Source organism: Diceros bicornis, chromosome 4 (assembly GCF_020826845.1).
Source record: "Diceros bicornis minor isolate mBicDic1 chromosome 4, mDicBic1.mat.cur, whole genome shotgun sequence".
NCBI classification, from domain to species: domain Eukaryota; kingdom Metazoa; phylum Chordata; class Mammalia; order Perissodactyla; family Rhinocerotidae; genus Diceros; species Diceros bicornis.
This window is the reverse complement of record NC_080743.1, coordinates 51,737,186-51,756,808: the sequence shown is the minus strand read 5'-3', so window position 1 is coordinate 51,756,808 and position 19,623 is coordinate 51,737,186. Positions and strand designations below refer to the sequence as shown.

General features: G+C 41.8%; 1 protein-coding gene across 1 annotated transcript; it reads left to right on the top strand.

Annotated features, from left to right (window-relative positions):
- The first annotated feature begins 258 nt into the window (after positions 1 to 258).
- On the top strand, positions 259 to 5,965 carry REG4 (regenerating family member 4). The gene is given in 3 exon segments (XM_058536199.1): positions 259 to 323; positions 5,586 to 5,807; positions 5,809 to 5,965. Coding segments are annotated over 3 exon segments (444 nt in total).
- The last annotated feature ends 13,658 nt before the right edge of the window (positions 5,966 to 19,623 follow it).

Sequence of the window (19,623 nt, the reverse complement as noted above, 5' to 3'; positions counted from 1 at the left end):
TTAAGTTAAATTTTTCTAATCTCTACATTTAGCTTGAGATTCCCTTTAATGTATAATTTGGGTTTAGCCAGAATTTTTTCCCTCCATATGTGATTTGGCATTTAAATTCCTAAGTCCATCTCACCAGTGCAAACGCATTCAGATCGCAGTTCTAGGTGAATCAAGGAGCTTCAAGGTTTTCCTTGAAAACTAACAAGGACTCGGAGATCCTTGCAGTAGAGGTTTCTGAAGCACTTCTGTCCCCAGGGGAAGAGGAATATGGCTTCCAAAAGCATGTGGCTGCTGCTACTGCTGAGCTGTGTGGCCAGCACCAAAGTCCTGGGTGGTGAGTATCAGTCACTCAGCTGGAATTGAGCCCACAGCCAATGTTCAGGCAGCACACTGACAAAGCCGTCCATTCGCCTGCAAAAATAGTTAGGCACTGCAGGAAATATATGTCAAAGAGAGAAATGAAAGACAATGTGATGTAAAAAGTGCAAGGACTTTAGAATCAAACAAACTCTAATGTTGTATGGTTGTGAGCCATAGTTAAATCATAACTAAATGTAGATTATAATAATTATTTTGCAAGTTTATTGTAAAGGGTAGAGATAATGTATTTAAAGCACCTGACAGCTAGCAGTCAGTAAGTGATAGCTGTAATTAGAGCTACCCAATGTTTATGATTTGTTTTCTTATTTGAATATATTGGGAATTCTGGTTTGCAAGAGACTTACAGCCTACTTGGAAAGATGGGTCCTATCCACGTATAGACCCAGTGTCAAATACAGAGTAACATGTCAACAAAGCGGAAAGCAATACCCTAGGATCTTCCAGTGGAGAAAGCCAGGGAAGAAAACTGTATGTGTGAGCTAAGAATAAGTATCACAGAATATCTGAAATGGAAGGAAATGAAATGTAGGCTCAACTGGTATAACTCCTTTGTTCTGTTTATGAGAAAAATGAGGACCAGAGAAGGGTAGAGACTTGCCCAAGCTCACATAGCAAGATATAATGTGATGCTCTGGCTCCTAGTTCTGGGTGTTTCACAGTCCCATGTGGCCCTGCCGAGTGTTGTATGTGGTAGAGTGAGTGAAGAAACCATGCCTGAGCAGCACTTCTGTTGAGAAGAGGGCCTCTTGAGGGGGTCTAGAGTGGTCTATAACCTAGCACTTCTCCCACCAGGGAATACCTTGACCAAGAGAAGGACCAATTGGAAGGAAATATGAAGAGAAGCAGGGTTCTTCAGGCATCATGTTGGTGCCTGTGGCTGAAGTCTGTGGTTCTTGCCATAGCCCCACCCTTGACATGTCCTTGTGCTCTAAGGCTCTCTGCCCTCAACTCCACGCCTATTTCCAGCCACCAGTTCTCTCAATCACCTATGGCTGTTCAGGACCCGGGGAATTCAGCTACTTTCTCTGAACAATGCTAGAGTATGAAGGATGAAGAGGCGTTGCCCTCAAGTCCCTCCTGAGGAGCCACCTTCCATTGACATTTCTAACCAACTAACTAGATAGTTAGTTCCCTCTTGCTCTGGTTCTGGCTTCTCTGAGGGGGCTTGAAATTTGCCCAAGCTCTATCCTGGGGAGTGAGAAATAAGCTGCGCCACGCTGGGATTTCATCAAACCTCCTCAGTTTCTCTCCCCTGGAGGAGGTAGAGCCTGAACACTCACCACTGGTCCTTCCATTGCTCTTTCACAGATCCTCCTCCCATCTGTGAAAAGGCTTTCTACTTATTCTTACTATCTTGAGGGAACCTCTCTTATGACACATCCTATATATTCTTTGCACAATGGCGTATGGGAAAATCTAATCTTGCACTTAAGGGAAGTATGGGGAACTTAGAACTTAATTTTCTCTCTCAACAAGACCTGGTGGTCAAGATTATTACCCTTGGCCTCAACAGTCATTTCTTTGTCCTGGCTTATAGCTGCCCTTCACCTGAAGCAATGCATGACATTGATTCAATGCGTGGGAAGACAAAGAGCAATATGATTTATGGACAATAAAAAAATTTATCCAATTACTATTTTCAAAAATATTACAATGGTTATAATGATAATATGATTATTTTAATAGCTACACTTCATTTAGTAGCTACTATTTATTGAACAATTACTATGTACTGGCTCTGTGCTAATCACTGTACATGCATTATCCCATTTAATCCTCCCAACAATCCTATGAAGAAGGTATCTAGTGTTAGTCCATTGTACAAACAAGAAAACTAAAGCTAAAGGAGGTTAAATAATCTTCCCGAGGTTACACATCTAATAAGTGGTGGAGTAAAAAGACGTTAGTAGTCCAGGCAAGATGCTAGGAGCCAAAGCCTCATGGCACCGCATGCACAGTGATGCGGAGCTCTAGTACCACAAGAGGAGGGTCTAGGGCTGCTGGGGGAACACTGGCTCCTCTCCCAGGTCCCATCTCACTCCCCATCTGAGTGACTTCAGTGGGTTACTTCACCTCCCTGAGGAGGTTTTCTTATCTGTACAAGGGGATATATATCCCTGTCTCTCAGGAAGGTTCTGGTAATTAAACAAGGCAATCTGAATGAATGTACTTTGTTGGCCTGTATGGGTTTTAAAGCAAATAAATTGAGCCCAATGACTAAGAGCTTCTACTTGGAATTAGACTGTCTCAGGTCAAATCCTGTCTCTATCACTTATTTGCTATGGGACCCCAGGACATGACAATGCTCTGCTCTTGTTTTCTTATCTGGAACCTGGGGATAATCACAATATCTACTTCACAGGGTTATTATGGGGGTGACTAGAATATATGTGAACTTTCTGGTACACTGCCATGTACATAGTAAACGCTCAATAAAAATGTGGTGGGATAGAAGGCAGAGCAGCAACCCCAGCAGAGCAGCATAGTTGTATTTCTAGGAACTAATGTGTCTCCACCAGGGAGCACATGGCCATAGCTGTAATATTGTGGGGTGAGGGACAGAGAGGGGAGGGAAAAGAGAAATAGAGAAGCCAGGGGAGAAGGAAAGAATGAGAGGCAGAGAGAGAGACCATCACAGACACAGAGAGACTCAAAAAGGCACAGAGACCAACAGAAAGAGACAGTTAAGAAGAGACAGAGACATACCCAGGGAGAGCAGAAAGACAGCGCGAGAAAGAAATAGAGAAATAAATAAAAAGAGTCAGAGAGATACAGAGATGCACAGAGAGAGAGAGAGTTAAACAGAGAGAGATGGGCAGAGACAGAGAGAGACACTCAAAAAGAGAGAGACACAGAGACAGAGAAAGAAGAGCGAGAGTACTGATCTTGAGTCTCCTTTGCCCTGGCCCCCTCCAAGTCCTCCACGTGTGTCCCTGGGAACTCTGCTGTCACTACCTGGATTCAGGAAAAATAAACATCATGATGGTGGAGGATCTATCCTAACAGGTTTGCCCACAGAATGCCAAACAAAGACACTTCAGAGTTCACACACACACACACACACACACACAGAAAAATCAAAGTGAACTGAACTAGGAGCATCTGGTGTGATGCAAGGGGGCTGTATCCTCAGGCCAAGGTCAGAGACTTGGGCTCTTCTCTACCACCTCTTTCAGGATCTTCTCACCAGTGTTAAGTTGAAAGGAATGCTTCCTAACGTCTCTCTAGGCTGTCCCTTACTGAAATTTAAGCCATTTCATTTGGAATGGTAATCAATGGTTGGCCTCCTCCTTAAGATCAGTTTTGACGTTAGGAGTAAAGGATCTCCTTTGCTTTCTTTCTTTCTGATAAAATAACCAAGACACCCAACCCTCTGATTTCTGTTGCTAAATTTCTTATTTTTCCATATTTATAAAATCCACAGTTGAGAGAACTGGTGGCAGGAACATGGATTTGTAAGTCATAGAACTGAATCTGAAAGGCAGCTTTTCTACCTTACTGTGTGACCTTGGGCAGGTGACCACCTTAGGCTGATTCCTCACCTCCCTATGCTACGATAAATACATATTTATCACGTATATGTGTCATATATATGTCATATATATGATAAATATATAGTATGGATAAATTGTTTAGCATAGTGCCTGGCAGCAAGAAAGCACTGTATATATGGAAGCTGGTGATAGTGGTAGCAGAAGTAGCAGCAGTGGCATAAAAGCTTTCTTTTTATTTCACAAAAAATGGTGTTTATATTTCTAAAAGTAGTAGAAAGTGCAGCATTTAAGTACATGAGTATCTTTTCTGCTTGTTCATAATATATTTGAGGCACCGTTGAAACCTTTTGTGCAGTGCTTTAGCTGGGTTAGTCACTATCCATCACTCAGAGGTACAAAGCATAGCATATGCAAAGGATCTATGTCAATAATGAATGTTGTGTTCCAAGATGGAGCTGGGACTGCTGCATAGGAAGATGTGGCTGGATAGGGCGATAGGACCAGGTCATAAAAGCTCTTGAACGCTAGGCTGAATGGGAGCTTATCTGAGAGCAACAGGAAGCCCCTAGAGATTTATAGGCAAGGGATGAAATAAAACAGAAGAGTGGGACAAACAAGTGACAATAGTGTCATCTGAGTGGAGAGAGAGGAAATGCTATGTGACAACAACAGTCTGCGGACATCTACCAGGGGCAGAAAGACCCCTGCACCCATCTATGGCATTGAAGTGCAACCACATTGTCACAATGTCCAAACTGGCTAGCTTGACATCCCCTTCATCATCTGGGCCTTCGGCATTTCCGGCCATCTCCTTTTCTTCATAAACCTTCAGATTCAGTGACATGACCTGCTTACCAATTGACTAGCAGGAAGAGCTTGTGTCTCTCTGAATCCTGGCTTCCTTGGCTTCTAGGCCCTGACTCTCTCCTTTTCTTTCCTACCATGCTTGCCTGACAGATCCACTATACTTAAGGCAAACTTAAGTACTTTCTCGTTCTGTGCACATCTTGCACGTTCCTGCCTCCATTCCTCTGCTTGCCCACTCTTTTTGCCTAAAATGTCCCCCTTTCCTTGCTGTTGACTTACAGCCCACCTATTCTCAAGTCCCAGCCAAGTTGCCATCTAACCTGCCCTGTGTCCCCTGGCCAAAAAAACCGCTTCCTCCTTTGCCTAAAAGTACCAATTTATGCTCCTCATCCATTCTTGTGATGTCTTGAATTATAGCTGTTTGACCTCACTACCAATGTGGGGATTCTGCCAGTTGCAGAGTATGTCTATTGCAATTATGCATTCTGTAACTGGAGAAATAACCACAGGATGGGCTTGGGGATCCACTGGGCCCACTGTGAAATAGTCCTGAGCTAAAACTCCATTGATCACCTGACCTCCATAAGCCCCTACTCTGACTGGCAGACCACGGTGATGTTTTGGGTCTCCTGGCATTCGTGTCACTTCAGAGCCAGTGTCTAGTAATCCTCAAAAGATCTGATCTTTTCCTTTTCCTCAGTGCACAGTTACCCTGGTAAAAGGCCATAGTTCCCTTTGGAGAAGGCTGGAAGAAAGATTAACAGTATAAAGCTTTGACCGCATAGTGAGATCCTTCCTCAAGGGCATCCAGCCTCCCCTGCGTTCAAAGGGTTCTAGGTCTGTAGACTGGCTCAAGTGTGGGAATTGATTGTTCTTGCCATCATAACTTGTTATTGCCTTTTGTTTATGTGCTGATATCATCCTGAGACCCAGCTGTACTACCGGATGGTTTTACCACGTGTCCAATTGCTGTGGATACTTCAGGAAGCTGAGGAACTTGTCTGATGCTGATGTAAGAAATCTGGCCCATGCTTGGACTGGTGTCTCTAAAGCAAGGGGCCACCCAGAGCTCCAGGCCTCATTTGACTCAGAATCAAGGGTTCTTCTTTGGCATTCTGAGAAGTCACCTAGCTGGTGAAATGGAGAAAGGAGGGTATGTGTTCAACTCATTCAATTTTGTAAGCATTGATAGATCCCAGACCCTAGATAGGCTACAAAGACATAAGAATGAACAAGAAACGGCCTCTACCCTCAAGGAGTCCACTCTCAGGAAGAAAGACAGAAATACATAAGTCAAAGGAGGATGAGAAGATGAGGAACTTACCCAAAGAATAATTGAATTGCTGTACAAGACTTACCAGAAAGAGAGCAGTGTGTAGATAGCCCTCTGACAGAAGTGAAACAGTGCAAGCAAGTGGAAGGCTTCGTTGTCTACACAACTGAAAAATGTATCCATTTTATTTTACTGAGGCTTTGAGATATCCACATAGCCAGTCAAAGTAAGTTACCTCAGAGGAGTGTGGGGAGTCAGTACTGTCTCTCTGGATTTGGTTGTTTAATTGAAGTGACTGATGGGGGAGCCACATGGGGAAATGGGGTGTTTCACTCAAATTCAGGCAACCTTCCTGGACCCGGTCCCTGTGGCTCTGGAGGTCATACAGCCTGTGAGCAACAGGTGCCTGAACAGCAGCCCCTGGAGCTGCTTCATCTACATAAGATATGCTCCTTGCCAGGTGTCATAAGACGTTACCTTCCTTCTGACCCACTCCCTGTCCCCTATCAGCACCTTTCCCCTCCCACTCCACCATCCTGGCCAATGGTAGGACAGCAAACCCAGAGAGATGTGACATCCTCACCCCCCAGGTTTAGATGGCCTGTGGAGTCCAAGGCCACGTCTCTGAGGATGTTCCTTCATCCAGAGACCAATTTAGAACAAGAGTTCTTGAAAATGAAAACCATAATAGTGGGATTAAGAACAACAAAAAAGACATTTACAGAATCATGCTAAGGATGTATCCTAGAGATCAGAGCAAAAAAATTAAGGGAATAAAAGAAGAAAGATAAACCCAAAAGGTGTGTCTGGTAAGTCTAGATATGAGGAACAGTATTTCCAGGGAAAAAAGAGCTGTTACAGCCATATCTCTCACCAGGGGGAAGGGGTTGGGAGCATCGTCCCACAGTTTCCTGGGAAGAGGAAGGGAGGGAAGGGCCCTGCACCTCTGTGAGAGGAGACCCCACAGAGCCTGCCAAGTCCTCCATGGCTTTGGTGGAGGCCGCCAGGCAACAAAACCAGAGAGATGCTACACGATCCAGAGAAATGCATTCCAAAACATCATACATTTAGGGTGGGCTGGTTAAGGACATCTTTAATTTGACTAATCTCTGAAAGAAATGTAGCTTTTCCTTCTGAATGTAGGCATATGAGAGTCCTGTCACTTTGTCACCAACAAAAATTTCTAAATCTTATGATATCACACTATGGTAGCTGTAGGTATCTCCACACGATTCTTGGGCTCAATGCCTTTTGGAGCTGGCGGAGTTAGACAAGGCAGAAGAGCCCAGGGTGTGGCAGCTTGGGGCTAGAGAGACCTCGCATAGAGGACCAGTGTTGCCTTTCCTTGGGTAATAGGTCAGCTCATTGATCTGCTAACTGAAGGGTTGGTGGTTCAGGCCCAGCGAGGGATACTGGGTTTTAACTGATCCCAGGTCCTTTTAAGCTGTTTGTGCTGCACATTCTCTCTTAACTAGCTTCTCTCTTAACTTTATCCTCAATCTCCTTACTTTAAATCAGATGTGGAAAACTCTTGCCCGAACTGCTAAGGTTTACGTTAGTTAGTAAAAGGGTTTGCAAGAACGAATCTTTTTTTTAAGGGTAAAAATAAGTTCTGGAGTTCCAGAGCCTAGGTATATCACAGAGAACATAACCTTTCTTCCTGAGGCTGGGTTTTTACAGCCACTCATTTCTAGAAAGCTGGTGTCAATTCCCTTAAGCCAAATCATCAGGAACACACTTTTTGATAGACAAGTTGGGTTTTTTATTCCTTGCAGCCAGAAAGAACACACTCCATGGTCTAAGTAAGAGAGTGTTTAGAAGGAACCTGTTATAGGATTTGGGCTTTGACTGGGTGATTTGAGGGAGGATGGAAGGAAGCAGGGTTTGTTCTTTATTGAATACTGTTAGTCAGCATGGGCAATCCTATGATCGGACTAAAGAAATAACAGTCATTTCCTTATGAAAAGAGGAGGATGTTTGGGATTTGGGAGGTTGCACAGTGACCTTGTTTTTGTCTGTGCTGGACAAAATTATGAGGTAGCCTTGTTTTGTTTCCTTTTGTCAAGGTCTCAGAGTAATCTTGTCTGAGGTTGATATTCTGTATCTTAGATTTATTTCCAGCATGAGAACAAAACAGTCAGGCTGTGAGTGTCAGATCAGTTCAGGGCATCAGAGGCCGGTATTTTTCTTTCTCATGGAAATCCCTAAAATAGAGAATCAGAAAAGAGAGCACCATGGTCTCACAAGCTCTACGTGCAAACCTGACTGGGTTGCATTGGGACTTTGCTTAAGTTTCTTGAACTTTCTGTGGCTGAATTTCTCATTTAAAAATGGGTCAAATAGCAGTTCTTCCTTCGTGGGTTGCCCTAGGTTTTAAATGAGATGTGCAGGTAAAGCATTGAGCCCAGTGCCTGGCGCAGAGTAAATACTCAGTACATATTGGCTCTTACTGGTCCATCCCCATCTGCATTTTTATTATCTGCTTTGTTTTTTTATATGACTGCAGACCCTTTCTGGGTATGGATGGACAGCTATAAATAAATGTTCTCCAATTGATGGACATGAAATTGGTTCTAGTGTTTATTTTTACAAACAATGCTACAGGGGACACCTATATACCTATAGCTGTATCTATATCTATATCTACATCTGTATCTGTATCTATATCTATACCTCTATCTCTCTTCATCACTTATGTATTTCTCTCCTATCTATCCCTGTAAAGGGAATTGCTTAGTTTAGAAATATATTTATAGATATGTAATTTTGCTAAATCCTGCCCTATTGCCTTGCAAAGTAGCTTTACCAATTCACATTCCCAATCATTTAAGGGAATATTCTTTTCTCCACCCTCTTGTCAACACTGGATAGCAACTGTTCCTACCATTTATTTTGTCAACAATTAATCCCTTATTGAGAGATTTCCTCAAATGAGTTTACACTCTTTGGTCTAACTTAACTGACATCCTGGAAAAGCTGAAATCAATATGATGTTTCTCTGTTCTCTTCTGTTTTATGACTGCTCTGTTCTCTCAGATAATCTTGGCCAAGAGCCATGCAAACATACCACTCCTGCTTGGTGGATGCTACTGCCTGTTGGGTTTGCACATTGTCCTAGATTTTGAGGCTGAGGGGCTGGTTCATAGGAGAGATATGAGGTTGGGTTCTCCTGACATTCATGGACAGGGAATCCAGGCTGCAGGGAAGGGAACTCACTGACCCTGAGGAGTGAGGTGTCCATGATTGGGCTTGAACAGAATACAAATTGGAAAACAAAGACATTTAAGTTTAATTTCCATTAGAATAGGACTTTAAAATAAGCCCTATTTCTACTCGAAATTAGAGGAATTTGGGGAACTTAATATTGTGGCAGTTCTATTGCCCTCTTTGAATTGGTTCGCCCATGCTGGGTACTGGTACTTGCTATAAAACTTTGTCTAGTGAGTTCAGTAGAACAAGGAGCTAAAAAAAATCTGCCATAGAAAATAGAGATAGATGATGGATTCATAGATACTGTCATGTGGAGTTAAGTATTGTGCCCTCTTTATTCAGAGGTTTCGTTGGTCACGTTAAAGAGACATTCCTCCAGGGCCTGAAATGCCCTTCATGGTCTCCTTCATGATACAAGGGCTAGGGAACAGTCACGTGAAGGTAAGTACAGGATTTTTACTGTGGTTCTTTGATTTTTTTTGCTTTATAGGGATTAGCATACATGTTTCTGAAAATTAAAAAATCAGGAGTGTAGAGATAAGCATCTGAATTAGTTCCCTGTTACTGCATGATAAAAGATTACCAAAACAGTGGTTTAAAACAACACACATTTGTTATCTCACAGTTTTGTAGATCGGAAGTCTGGAATGACGTGGCTGGGTTCTCTGCTCACAGAATTGGTCTGTACGTTCTCCCTACCTGAAAAGGTCTAATACTGACCCTGTCGGGGTTCTGACCATCTCCCATGAGGGTCTGCCCTTGCGATCTCATGCTCCTCTGGGATCTTCTTTACTGACCTAATTTCTATGAGTCATGATTTCTTTCAGCTCCTCTAGGAGGCTTACGAGAAAGCCTAGAACTGATCTCTGCCATCCCTTTCCCGGAGAGGAGAATGAAATAACAGAGGTCTTCATAAAGAAATGACCCATGTGAGGGCTGAAATCCAGTGATTAGAGCAGAAGAGAAAACCTGAACGACAGTGGAGGTGCTGAAAGCCCAGACTGCGGAAGCAGGGTCCTCTTTGTGTCCCACATCAGGTAGGAACCCTTCCTGGAAAAGGGGACATTTCCTGTTGAAAGGCCACCTTGGACAAGTGACTTGCTTTGCTCCAGCTTAGTCATCCATGCTGCCACTAGGGCTTTAGGGGTCTCCATGCTAGGTGGTTTGTTTAATGGTGAGGCCTTTTCCTTGCGTGAGAATCTCCTTGGCATTTTTGTCTGAAATGCAGTTTTTGGGGCCTTATCCCCAGAGGTTTTTAACAAGCACCATGTTGACTCTGATGTGGGCGTTCTTTAGCTCTGCAGCTGGTGCCCAGGCACTGGAGCCCTGTCTACTGCATGATATCACATTTAATCGTCCGACACCCTAGTGGTCAATGCTGCCTTCTCTCCTTTACATTATACATTCTTCTCTATTATACATGAGAGAAATATGCTCAGAGAAAATAATGAAATCATCCAGGAAAGCATACTTGGTCCATGATGGAGTTGGTTTTTGAACTTTTGACTGCTTTTCCTAAGGCTGTGCTTTTATTGCTTCAGCATAGACCTAGGATAAGATTTGATTGGAGATGTGGTTGGGACTAGAAGACATGAGTAAATGTTAGTTATTCCTGGTAACTCTTATTTATCCACTTGGCAAGTATTTAGTGAATGTTTTATCTGGCAGGCTCTTGTGGGGGCCCTGGGTAGATGGGGTGAACAAGGCAGACAAAGTGCCTGCTCTAAGGAAGATGATCTGACACAGGAGTCAGACGTTTTACAGATGAGCACATAAATATGTTTTAATTGTGGCTATGATAAAGTTTATTTAATACTTATGTGTGCCTTGGTTCCATTGTGTCAGCCAGGATTGAAAACTGACTGAATGTATATAATAAGACTATAGAACTGTGATAAAAGAATTGTCCCAGGAAAAGTCCCTCGGATATTTTTGTTTTAACGGTGGAAATACTGATATTTGATCCAGTGTCTCCTGAAATTTAGATGTGGTTTTCTGGAGGGTGTGGTAGGTGCTTTAGACAGGGAAGCTTGTGGCCAAGGCTTGTGCGGTGGCTCTGCTGCTATCACATGGTGAGGGAGCCTGGGAAAATCTCCTATTCTCCCTGGGCCTCAGTTTCCTCATCAGTAAGATAAGGGTGTTATTCAGATTCTCCAAATTCCCTTCCTGCTCAGTTTTCTCTGAGTGCATGAGGGACTGAGAGGCATGTTAAATGTGCCCTGGGAACTTCAGCCGAGACCTAATCTTGGTCCTTTCTCAGTGTGTCTCCTGCAGGAGACTGAAAACAGAGAACTGAGGGAGCAGGTGGAAGAAAGAAAATCAGCTGGTTTGGATGATAATAATTGAAAGAAGGTCCAGGTGCTAGTGGAGCAGGTGGTTACCAGAGGAGGTGAGAATAAGGACAAAAGTAGAGTTCAGAAAAGTCAAAGGAAACTGAAGAATGTTTACAGCATCACCCAGCTCCTCAAGGAGCAGGCTGAGCTGAGCAGTGAGGACTGGGAGAGTAACTTACTCCACAGTGAACCTGTGCACCTTCCAAGAAGATCCAAGGATGGTTGGTTTCTAATGCTGGGAAGCACCAATTCCAAGAGGAGGAGGGTGTGACCATGAGGCTCTGCCCCAGCCCCCCAGCCTTGACCCTGTGGCTGCCCTTGCAGTGGATGCCCTCCTGGTAATTGTGGGCTTAGAGGGATAAGTGATGATTGGAGAAGGTTTGGAGATGTCCATTCTTACCTTAAACAGTTCTGCCCTAAGGTCAGGAGGGACCAGCATAGGGGGACGCTTGCACCTGAAGCAGTCATACTAATAATATTCTTCTGCATTGTCAGTTGAGAAAGGCTTTACGTACAATATGTCTTAAATATTTGTTGAGGGCTTAATTTTCCTTATGCTGTGTTAAGAACTTGGAGCAGATATCAATAAGATTTCTCTGAGGAAATCAGAGCAGTGCGAGGAAGAATACAGACAGATAATTTCAATACAATCTGGTAGCTCTCCTAATCATGGGTGTTGTGGCAACCCAGAGGATGGGAGGGGAGGCCAAGGACATCTCTTCCTAATGACAGGGTAAACCATTGAGAGGAATCCCTGAGGACAGTCCTGTCATCCTGACAGCTGATTTCAGGGTAGTGTCATTGGGTATAGAGAGTGCAGGGAAGTCCCCTCTCTGAGGATGGGCATCTGCTACATCCTGAGAGAGAGCCAAGCATGTCTGACAGGACATTTGGGACAGGAACGTAGTGAGGTGATGGAGATTTGCAACCATTCTGATTGGATCAGTGAATCAACGTCGTGAGAGCCTCCTCGGGGCTTGACTTGGTGCTAGGAGCCATGAATATGGAGATGAATAAAATATTCCAACTTTCACAGAGCTCTCAGTCTAGTAACCAGGAAGTCACGAGAAGTGTAGTGGTGGTGGGTCCCATTGGAGGAAGTAATCAGTGCTGCCTAGGGATAACCTCAATGGTTGTCCTGGTCCCCCTTCAGTTTTTTCCAACAGCTGGATGACCTGTCCTGGCCCAATGACCCTGGACCTCAGCCAGATTTCAGTCTCTCAGGATACAACTGACCTGGGCTCCATGTTGGCTCAAAGCAGTCAACACTACCAAGGTCTCCAGAGAAAACTGCTGATATCAGTAGCTACTATGTCCTCACCAGCTGGAGAAATAAAGAGGCAAGTTTAAAGTCTTCTTTTGTTATTTTTTAATTTATTTTTTCTTTTATTGAGGTAATGTTGGTTTATAACATTCTATAGATTTCAGATATACTTCATTATTATTCGACTTCTGTATACACTACATTGTGTTCACCACCAAAAGTCTAATTTCCATTTGTCACCTTTACCCATTTTGCCCTCCCTTTCTTCCCCTCTGGTAACCAGTCTTACTGGTTCATCCTAACCATAATTATAAGTGATGATATCTTCTCTATCATAAGTTAAATGCTTTCTAGACTTCATGATTCTCTCCCCACATCAAAAATAATTTAAATATCAGCCATATTCCTAGAATTTTGGAACTTGGTAGTTCATCCTCAAATTTTAGATCAAATAACTAAAGTAAAAATGTAGTACAGCAACTTCCAAGTTTGCAGTGAGAAGGAGACTAAAACCTGGCCCTCTGATGTTCAAGTGGTTGATAAATCCAATGACTTTTGTTCCCTTAGGAACAGAATAAACTAAAACTCCCTGTTTCCCTCCTCTACTTATCCTATCAAGTTCTATAAAATATAACATCTCTACTCATCTAGATAACATGGATTCTAAATTAGTTGAGCTCCATGAATGCATTTACTGAACCCCTGTGGGTGAAGCATTGTGCTGATTACACTGGAGGATACATTCCTTACTGAAGAGAGCTGAAAGATGTCTGTCCCCAGTTCAGCCTTGGTTCTCTGTAGGTGACAACATCAGTTTCATCCTGGGGAAAGGGAAGATGATGAGGAGGAGTGATGAGAGCACCTGGCTTTCTACCTCCTGAGGAGTCAAGTCAAAAAGCATCTGTAGCATCTACTCCAGAGAGTGTCCTGGCTGCCAGCTGTCATAGTTGAGTGTCCCAAAGTCTTGGCATGGGCCTCCTTCCTGTGTTTCATTTCACAGATCCTATTTAGATAGTAGCCATATCAAGAGAAAAAAACAGACAGAGGGACTCGAAAAGACTGAATAATGTGTGGTTGGGCAATGAATCTCAAAAACCTTCAAGACTCCACTCAGAAAGTGACATTTTCAAGAATACAATGGATGGGTGGGATGTGGTGTCGTGTAGTGAGAGAAGATTTATTATATTTAGCAGCACCTGATGACTTGTGAAGACAACACATTCCCCAAGTGACCCAAATGATGGCCCTACATACCAAATAACAGAGAGAGCCACTCACTTCCATTGATCTTACAGAAACAGGAGGTTCTTCATGCTCTTAAATAAGCTGGAAAACATGGCCCTGCCTCTGGGGCCATGGAACAAAAGAGATCCCATGGTAAGTGCCGTAAGAAGAGGCAGAGGAGATTTCATGACAATGGCAACAAGAGGGCGGAGAAAATGCCTTGAGGCTTTTGGAGCTGCAAATGAGTTGGCTCAGAAGAACATTACATCTTAGAAAAACATGTTTAGCAAATGTTGGACCCCATGGAAACTAAATATTTAGCCCATGATCTACAATCATTCTGTACATAATTTATTCTGTGTTGTCTTGGAGCAACAGTGACTTTTCTAAAGGAAGTCAGGAATCGGCACATCAGCCTGAAATGGAAATGGCATATTTTTTCAAAAAAGCTAAAATAATAAAGAAGTTCTTTCTTTCTTGTTTTTTGGTGAGGAAGATTGGCCCTGAGCTAACATCTGTGCCAGTCTTCCTCTACTTTGTTTGTGGGTCACTACCACAGCATGGCTGGATGAGTGGTATAGGTCTGTGCCTGGGATCCAAACCCAAGAACCTGGGCTGCTGAAGATTAACCACTACGCCACCGGGCTGGCCCCAAGAAGTTATTTCTTATTTTCAAATTTTAGTTTTTGACCTAACTGAAGAATTGACTACCATATATATTAACTATTAATGATGCTCATAAATATGCAGATTTAAAGACAGTATGATAACTTTGATAAATAGCAACGTAAAACAACTGTTTTTACAGATAGCAGCACTGTCATCCAGGGATTTCAATGGAAGTAGTGAGTGAGATTACAACACCTGAACACCCAACAGGAAACAGGTAAAAGAAGGAGGGGACAGTCAGCCCAATGTATAGAATTATACATAATGTACACACCATCAGTTGGTTGGTAACACACCAACAGGGATAAATCTATGTTTATACCGACCCTTGGGTCCTGTCAAATTGGCGGAGCATTGGGAAACAACAAATTGGACTGTAAAAAGAAAGTCAGCTAGGTCACTGCCTTTAGAAAACCATTAAACAGATACAAATAAAACACATTCAAAGCTGTTTGTGAGCCATGTTTTAGCCCATCAAGAATAAGCTTTAGGAGAGAAGCATAATGACAAGTGGATGCTTTGGTTTTTCTGAGACAATTTATCTGACCCACTGGGAATGAGACCTTGTGAGTAATCCAGGTGAGCAAGCTTTACATGACTGGATGGAAACATCAGTGACTAAAGAGATAACAAATATGCTACATACACCAGTAGTGCATAATTTGAACTGAAGGTCGTTCACCCTCTTTTGGGGGAATGGAGCTGACACAAAGGGCCAACAGATTCTGTTGCAGCCTCAGGGCTCTGATGGTTATAGACTGATGGGAGTGGACACCTACTTCAGATATTGGCTAGGAGGCAATGTCTCCTAAGGCTTCCAAATGTCACACAACCAAACCCCCTCAGGCTGCTGCTATTAATTATTTTAAAGCTCTTGGTGTCATTTTTATCATAGAACACATCAGCCATAAGACTAGTCAGAACTGGGCACAAACTCAAGATATTTGATGGATATATCTTTGCATACCATCTGAAAGATTCTGGCAGTACATAATGTTGGAATAGATTATGGAAAGCTAAATTAAATAATAATGGAGGAGATTGGCCCCTAAATCTTGTAACTGGTATTGCAGCTAAACACAAGGATAAATTGGCAGCCTCACTGACTGAATGGTTACTTTTAAGGAACTCTTACTGATGAACATACAAAACCTTTTCACATCTGTTATTCTACAAAAGCCCTCCTACAAACACTGCCCAGCTATGGCACTCAACATGAGTTTTGATCATCTTCCTTGGACTGAGGATGAAGCCCCAATTGAATTGAAGATTCTTCTCACCTGGCAAATAACAAGTCCCCAAAGCTATGGTCACTTTTATATCTAGCTTGACTCTGAAGCATTTGTTTCTAGCAGGAGACAAGGTCAATATACAAAAATCTATTTGATGTCTATATAATTTCAATGCACAATTGAAATGTGAAAAATAGTAGCATCAAACAAATGAAAGTACAAGATGTTGCTGAAAGAAATAATGAAGACCTAAAAAATGAAGACAAATTCCCTGTTCATGGGTCTGAAGACTCATTATCTTTGAGAGATCAATTTTCCCCAAAAATCAATCTATAGATTCAATGCAACCCAATGCAAAATCTCAGTCAGCATCTTAGGTAGAATGTAATGAGCTGATTCTAAATGAATATGAAAATGCAAAAGACGTAGCATAGTCAAAACACCTATAAAATAAAATCAAAGTTGGACAGCTAGCTCTACCTCATTTCAAGGACTATTATAAATGTATCGTATTCAAAGCAGTATGCTATTGGTGTAATGATAAGTCGATAGATCAATTGAACAGAATAAAGAGTCCAAAAATAAACTAATACATACAAAGATTTTTGACAACTGCAGAAAGGCAAAGCAGTGGAGAAAAGATAGTCTTTTCAACAAATGGTAAAGAATGATCTTTTTCAATCTTTTCAACTAGTGGATATCTATATCCATATGAAAATAATTAAATAAATAAATAGAATCCATATCTAACACCATATACAAAAATTAACTCAAAATACATAATAGATCTAAATGTCAACTTCAAAACTGTAAAGCTTCCAGAAGAAAACATAGAGGAAAATTTTTGTGACTTTAGGTTAGACAAAGATTTCCTTAGATTGATACCAAAAACATAATCAATAAAGGAAAACATTGATAAATCGGACATGGAAAACATTTGCTTTTCAAAAAAAACTGATAAGAGAATGAAAAGTCAAGCCACAGTTAGTCGAAAGTATTCGTAAATTACATATCTAATAGTGGACTTATACCCAGATTATGCAGAAACTCTTAAAACCAAATAATAAAACGACAAAGAAATCCATTTTAAATTGGGTAAAAGATTCGTATAGTAATTCTGGAAATAGGCAATGTAAGTTATCCACATTTCTTCTACTTTTGTAAAATTGCTTTGATAATTCAGGATCATTTGCTTTTCCATATAAATTTTAGAATCAGCTTGTAAATGTCCCAAAATCCCTGCTGGAATTTTGATTGGGATTGTAATAGATCTGTTGATCACTTTGGGGAGAATTGACATCTAAACCATATTGAGTTTTCCAATCCACAACAAGTTTTATCTCTCCATTTAGTTCTTTAATTTCTCAAAGTAATGTTCTGTAGAGTATTCCCAATGCATTTCACCCATCCTTATAGCATTGCTGTCATTCATTTCACTTATGCATAAGCTGTAATCGCTGAGTACATTATGGCTACTATTATTTTCAACTGTTATCAGTTAGATCAATCAAGAATAAGACAAACTATTTTGTTTTAATTTATTCCTTCTCTAATGCTCTTCCTTTCTTTGTGTAGATACCAGTTTCTGACTTATATCATTTTCCTTTGTTCTGAGCAATTTCTTTTAACATTTCTTGCAAGGCAGGTCTACTGGTGACAAATTCCCTCAATTTTGTTTGTCTAGGGAATTCTGTATTTTTCCCATGCTTTTGAAGGATAATTTACTGACTACAGAATTCTAGGTTGGTGGTTTTTTTTCTTACACTCCATTCTCTTCTTTCTTGAACGTTTTTTGAAGAGAAGTCTGATATAATTCTTATCATTACTCTTCTATACGTGAGGCGCTCTTTCCTCTGGCTTTTTAAAAAATTTTCCTTTTGTCTTTGATTTTCTGCATTTTGCATTTGATTTCTGCATCTTTCCTAGGTGTATATTTTTTGGCATTTCTCTGCTTGGTATTCTCTGAGCTTCCTGGATCTGTGGTTTGGTGTCTATAATTAGTTTTGGAAAATTCTCAGTCATTACTACTTAAAATACTTCTGTTTTCCCTCTGTTCTCCTTCTGATATTCCCATTACACGTATGTTACACCTTTTGTAATTGTCCCACAGTTCGTGGATATTCTGTTCTTTTTCATTCTTTTTCCCCTTTGCATTTCTGTTTTAGTCATTTCTGTTGCTGTTTCTTCAAGGTCGCAGGTTCCTTCCTCTGCCATGTCCAGTCTATTGTTGAACCTCTCAAAGGCATTCTTCATTTTTGTCCCAGTATTTTTCATTTCTAGCATTTCCTTTGAATTCTTTCTTAGAGTTTCCATCTTCCTACTTACATTACCCATATGTTCTTGCATGCTGTCCACTTCTCCCATTAGAGCCTTTAGCATATTAACCACAGTTGTTTTAAATTCCTGGTCTGATAATTCTGCCATGTCTGCCATATCTGAGTCTGGCTCTGATGCTTGTTCTGTTGCTTCAAACTGTGTTTTTTATCTTATAGTGTGTCTTTTAATGTTGTGTTGAAAGCCAAACATGATGTACTGGGTCAAAGGATTTGAGTGTGAGGTATTGTCTTTATCTGGCTAGGGGTTAGGCTGGGTTTACTGTTTACTGTAGCTGTGGGTGTCAGAGGCTTAAATCTCCTTTGGCATTCTTGTTTTTGTCTCCTCTGTTGTCTTGAGTTTCCCTAGAGATTTCTGCTTCAATGAGGTCTGAGATTTGCAGTTCTTTCAGTTGTATTCCCCTGTTATCATATGGGATCCCTACTGATGTGGTGGTAAGGGGTGTGTGTGTGTGTGTGTGTGTGTGTGTGTGTGTAAACATTCTATAGTCTTATGATTAGGTCTCAGTCTTTTAGTCAGCCTGTGTCCCTGGGCTGTGACCTTCACAAGTGCTTCTCAGGGTTCTCCCTCCTGCCCCCTAGGTGAAAAAGGAAGGCTAGAGGGGGCTGCAATTGTGTATTTCCCTTCCTCCAGGTCAGTTAGGATCTGGTAAAATCCTGGTTGGTTAGGCTTTGGTAAAATAGTTTCTTTGAGAGCAGGCCTTGTCAAGAAAAACAGAATGCTCTGGATGTAGTTCAAGATGGCTACTTTCCTCTCACTCTGCCAGAAGCATGAGGAGATTTTTCTCTAGTCTTCCCTGTGAGAAACTGGTAGGGCTCTTAGACATAAAACTCTCCGGAAGTGTGGGGGCTCTCCTAAGACTGGCCCCCTGCTGATGTTTTTAACTCAAACTTCTCCACACTGAGCCTCCAGCAATTAGTCAATTGCACATTTAGTCCTACTCTGGTACTGGCTCCTGCCTAGGTTTCTGCTCCAATAAGTTGTAATTCTCTGTATTCCTCTAGCCTGCCTATATTTCCAGCTTTGGGGGCAGTGGTTTGCCCTCTGACCTTCATTCTCTAGTGGATCTAAGAAGAGTGGTGGATTTTCAGTTTGTTCAGCCTTTTTCTTGTGAGGACAGGAGAGATGACTTCGAAGATCCTTATATGCTGGTTCAGAATACGGAAGTCTCCCCAGACGTCTTAAGGGGAGAGCGAAAGGATTGTTTATTTTCTCCTTAGAGAAAGTTCACGTGGTGCCTGGGAACCAGCTTTATGTCAAGATGGATGATATAGTTGTAGAAGTCCAGAGGGAAGCAGGACAAGTACGTCGTGATCTTGGGAACAAAAGACATTTCTAACATTGTTTCCTATTTCAGATAGAGCGTGCCATGATGGTGATACACCAGATCAGGGAAACTGTGTCTGACGGA